This window comes from Octopus bimaculoides, chromosome 21, assembly GCF_001194135.2.
Source record: "Octopus bimaculoides isolate UCB-OBI-ISO-001 chromosome 21, ASM119413v2, whole genome shotgun sequence".
Lineage (NCBI taxonomy): Eukaryota > Metazoa > Mollusca > Cephalopoda > Octopoda > Octopodidae > Octopus > Octopus bimaculoides.
The window spans coordinates 37,271,583-37,277,151 of NC_069001.1; the positions used below are offsets into that span (position 1 = coordinate 37,271,583).

The window sequence follows — 5,569 nt, forward strand, 5'->3', positions numbered from 1 at the left end:
GGGATCTAGTTTTTTTTTTCATTTGCAAAATTTGCATTTTTTAAAAGATAGTAAAAAATCTGAAAATCAGCTATAATAAAGTTTTCCAGTGTAATTGCTATGAAGGTATGATGTTTTGGAGGGAAAAGTTTCAGAGGTTTAAAAAAAACAGGGTATCTATAGCCAATAGTGAGACAGAAATTTTCTGTTTAGCGAAGCAGTGTCAACTTTAAGGTGAAATTTATAGTTTATCGTCTGCGAAATGACCTCTTCATTCCAGGTTTCTAAATAAATAGAAATACCTAATTAAATCAACATGTATAATCTTATAGCTTCTTTTTCTCTTCATTGATTGTATGTTTTTATTATTTTTAAAATTTATATTAATATATTTGTCTGCATGTGTTTACTTTATGCATATTTCAGTATTATGTATACCCGTCCTGTATTTGTGTACATTATTAATATATAAGTGCGTACGTGTGTGTCCGTGAAAAAGAGGCGTCTGTCTCCAAAACTTGAAAGTTGAGTAAAGTTTTCATGTTAGGATTTGTAAACTACGGTAAGAATAATACTGGTCAACAAAGAATTTGTCCCCCCAAAATAATACCTGTTTTTGCATACAGAATTCAAAAATAATGTCAAATTATCTGTATTAAGTTCATAAATTCCATTCACCTTCATAATGCCAAGAAAATTTATAAACGTCGCAAACTACTTTTGCTATATACGTAAAATATCATGACAATTGACAAAAACATCTATAACAAAATTCTAATTGATAAATATAGATTTTTATTAAAACAAAAACTACGTGGGTGAAGTAATTCTCGTGGTGTGCAAAATCAACACGTGGGTGAAACAACGCAACTTGCGGTTGTCATGGTAACAAGCTGTTAATGCCTCGCTGTCTGCTGATTGGCTAAAATTACCCAAATTTCCCAACTTTGATTACAAATAACATCAGATTTTTTAATTTACGAGATAAAATAATTGGTTGGTCGTAATCAAAATTCAGAATTGCATTGATACACCATAATTTGAAGCAAAATAAAAGGTGGCTCATTTTGCGAACGAGAAAGACTAGATCCATGTTTTTGAAGTGAAAGTTCAGTATGTTAGTGCTTGTTAAAGAAAATATCCGTTGTGGTACTATTAAGCAGACAATAGCTTCACTTGAGAAAAATGAGTGCGATTTTCGTCATCAGTATGCAAAGTTACATTTTCTGAAGATTTGAATGACTTATAGTGTTTGGTTGAAATTTAACATCAGAACCACTAGAAGCAGATGCAAGAAACAACTACAACATATCGACTACGATCGTTGAAGTTGGATTCATTATCCGTGTTACAACTTGCGAACACCCAAAAGCGGTGTCTTGGGCATTCATGTGTTATTTCGTCTGTTTAGCATCCCATTCTGCCAATGCGCATGATCACCCGGAAGTTGACTTCGACGTTCACCCATCAGATGACATCTTTATATTTAAAACAGAGTCTGAAAGCATTGATTTTCCTGATGAGATGCCGAAGGTGATGGAAAAAACATCATACCAGTGTGGCATATGTGGTAAATCATATTCTGAAAAAGGAACATTGACTAAACACAAACGTATTCATACGGGAGAGAAACCATACCACTGTAATATCTGTGGTAAATCATTTGCTAGAAGTAATGACTTAACAATACACAAACGTATTCATACTGGTGAGAAACCATATCACTGTGATATCTGTGGTAAATCATTTGCTCACAGTTCTCATTTAAGTGTCCATAAATACATTCATACAGGAGGGCAGCCATACCATTGTGATATCTGTGGTAAATCATTCACTGCAAAGAGTAAATTAACAGTACACAAACGCTTTCACACTGGGGAGAAGCCATTTCAATGTGATATTTGTGGTAAATCATTTTCTATAAGGAGTCATTTAACAACTCACAAATATATTCATACAGGAGTGAAACCATATCACTGTGATATCTGTGGTAAATCTTTCTCTGCAAATAGCCAATTAACTATACACAAACGCATTCATACAGGAGAAAAGCCGTATCACTGTGATATCTGTGGCAAACCATTGTCTGACCCCCGTAACTTAGCTAGTCACAAACGTATTCATACTGGAGAGAAACGATATCTCTGTGATACTTGTGGTAAATCATTTTCTCACAGTGGACAATTAACTGCTCACAAATGCATTCATACCGGAGAAAAGCCATATCCCTGTGAAATCTGTGGTAAATCATACTCTGTCAAAAGTGAATTAATAGTTCACAAACGCATTCATACAGGAGACAAACCTTATTCCTGTGACATCTGTGGCAAGTCATTTCCTCGTAGAGACACGTTACCTATCCACAAGCGCACTCATACAGGTGAGAAGCCATATCACTGTGATATCTGTGGTAAATCATTCACAATATTAAGTAATTTAACTATCCACAAACGCAGTCATACAGGGGAGAAGCCATACTGTTGCGATATCTGTGGTAAATCATATACTACATCAAGTGGTTTAACTACACACAAACACATTCACACAGGAGTGAAACCATATGCTTGTGATATCTGTGGTAAATCATTTACTGTTACAAGTACCTTAACTAAACATAAACGTATTCACACAGGAGAGAAACCATATCATTGTGATGTTTGTGGTAAATCCTTCACTTCTACAAGTAGCTTAACGAAACACAAACGCATTCACACACGAGATATGCCATAGCACTGTAATATCTGTCGTTCATCATTTTCTCAGAAACGTCACTTAATGGCACATGTATCTATTCATTCAGAAGAATAACTGTGTCAGTGTATGAAGAAATACTGAACTTTAAATGTATTCACAGAGGAAGGTAGAACTATCTTTCAAAACTATATTTTATATAACAACTAATATCTACATTCATTAGATAACTTACCACTTTTGTTACAAAAAAATACTTGATACATGTTGCTGCTGACATTTTTCCTGCGGAAAGATAAGGTACAGTTTATTGGACATTCTGGGCAAATAACTAAGAAATGTATTCTCATAAATTGTGATTGTTGATGCCTCCTCCTATGTTTACCATTTGCTGCCTTCACCTCTATCACCATCTGTCGTTCCTTTTTCTCATTCTTGCATGCTGAACTAAACATTCATTATACCAGTTCTCTTATATTCATCTTCCTATAGTTTGAGTGTTTGACCTGACAGTGCTTCCACCACCTGCTCTCTTTTCCAACTGGTGTAATGATGTATCAGTCCTACAGCAAGACTCATGTTCCTGTCAATCTATTATACTTTAACCTCTGAACAGCTGCATAAAGCTACCTCCTTCAATACTGTATCTTAGTCCGTTGAGGGCTTTTGTAAATATGTGATGTCACTAATGCTGGTACCATGTGAAAAGGAACCCAGTACACTCTGTAAAATGATTGGTGCTAGAAAGGGCATCCAACTGTAGAAACTATGCCAGAGTTTGGCGCAGACCTCTCACTTGTCAATTTATTTCAACATGGAAAATTGCTGTTAATTGATGATGAGTACTTCAGCAAAATAACAGATGTAATGAGTATTTAACAAAGGATTGAAATACATGTATCTGGAGAAATTGTTGGAGGGGAAAACATTAGATGTTGATGTAGGGAGGTTTGGCTGCTATTCCTAACAACTTTATCGATGCCTGTGTCTTGCTGTTTGGTATATCTATTAGGCATGCATCTCAGCATGGTCACAGTCTAATGACTGAAACAAGTAGAAGTTTAAAGTTTCATGGAAGGGTGGTGAGGAAGGAACAAACTTTGAAAAACAAGGATTTTTAATCTTTTTTTTTTTTTATCAGAACCAAGATCTCCATAATTTGAAGCATGTTATTTTAAAATACATAAAAATTGTGAGCAGGAGGTGAAAGTAAAAATTTCAAAATGCTTTGTTTTATTTATTGGTGTATTTGGAAGTTTTACTGTTGAAAATAATAATCATAACTGCAATTTCAGAAAATAACAAAAGACGAAGACAGGTGGTGTATATAATTCTTTATTGTAGTAAAGTTAACTTACAGCTGGTATGATCATTATAGGTTTACTTAATCAGCCTATTGATTGGTTGGGAACACCTGAACAGCCCAGAGTATTAATGTTACTTTTGTCAGAGTCATCTCTGATTATAACCAAGCAGAACACAGAAGGAATGGTACAAGCATGGGGATGAGGGGAGCAAAAAGAGGCAATAATTATAAGGTAAGTGGAAGAGATAAAGAGGAAATGGGAAGAGAGGTGACGATTTGGAAAACAAGAACTAAAGAGAAGAGAAGAAAAGAAAGAAATAGAGGATGGCTGAAATTAAGAACAAGGACAGTCATGAAAAAGTGTTTGAAATTGAGTCAACACACAAAATTATTTACTTTGTCTTAAGGTTAAATACTGTCCAGATATTGTGTTGAAATTTGATATAGGCCCCTTACTCTCATGGTCAACTTAAATCTTTAATATAGGGTCACACTAGGTGTGAATTGTATTGGAAAAAAATGAATGAAAAATCAGCAGTAAACTATATCACGATCGAAAGGTAGAAAAAGCTCTAGTCAGAGTCCGTATTAAATAGAGATGGAGAGGAAAAATAGGAATAGAATAAAATGAAATATATTTTAAAAATTAGGTAAAATTGAAGGGCAAATATAATTTCTAATTAAGTTATAAGAACGAGAATTAAAACTTAAAAAATTAAAATACATTATTTATATATATGTGTGTGTGCCTGTGTTGCTCAAATGTACAGAAAACAAAAGACAAAGACAGGCGAGTGAACAAAAAGCAGGTGTATTAGCTTGCCGCTTGGGGAGAGTCGGAAAACCTTTGATGTTTTGATCCTATACTCTTCAACAAAGGGATGAATGGGAAAAGTGTGTTGGGATTAGCATATATGTATATATAATAATAATTGTAATCAACCTGGTAATACATGAAGGAGCCATACCCAATGACTGGTATAGTAGCACCATAGTCAACTGCTACAAAGGTAAATGTGATGCATTAGATAGGAAAAATTATCATGGAGAGGGACATAGCCCAACTAATTAGGGAGAGATTTAGTTCAAATTGAGATACAGTGTGGATTTGTGCCAGGGAGAAGCACCACTGATGCTATAGTTCTGGTGAGATAGCTGCAGGAGAAATTCCTAGCCAAAGATAGACCTCTGTACTTGGTTTTCGTTGACATGGAGAAAGACTTTGACAGAGTCCTTCAATCTGGTGGTCACTGCAGACACTAAGGATAGATGAGTGGATGGTGAGAGCTGTACAAGCCATGTACAGGGATGCTGTCAGTAAGGTGAGAGTTGGCAACAAGTATAGTGAAGAATTCTCTGTAAAAGTAGGGGTTCGCCAAGGATCAGTACTGCATTAGCACACTTCGATCTACACATAATTTTTCTTTTTTTTTACTCCAGCCGCAGCTTGAAATTTTTTTTTTTTTTTGGCGGTTCAACAAGTTTGTCTGTTGTCGGCATACTTAACATTTCACATTTTTTTTTTCCTCCACAGAGGAAGTATTCATTTTAAACAAAAATTAACTAAAATGGGCAACTCACCCCCCCCCCCCC

The 5,569-nt window shown here is 35.1% G+C and overlaps 2 protein-coding genes across 2 annotated transcripts in view; both read left to right on the top strand.

Annotated features, from left to right (window-relative positions):
• Positions 1 to 5,569, top strand: part of LOC106868788 (UBX domain-containing protein 11) — a 147,774-nt gene that overhangs the window by 81,070 nt on the left and 61,135 nt on the right. The gene's annotated exons all lie outside the window — the stretch shown is intronic.
• Positions 7 to 5,510, top strand: LOC128250460 (zinc finger protein 708-like). Its single transcript, XM_052975536.1, has one exon. The coding sequence runs from the start codon at positions 1,369 to 1,371 to the stop codon at positions 2,707 to 2,709; it is 1,341 nt and encodes a 446-aa protein (XP_052831496.1). The 5' UTR covers positions 7 to 1,368; the 3' UTR covers positions 2,710 to 5,510.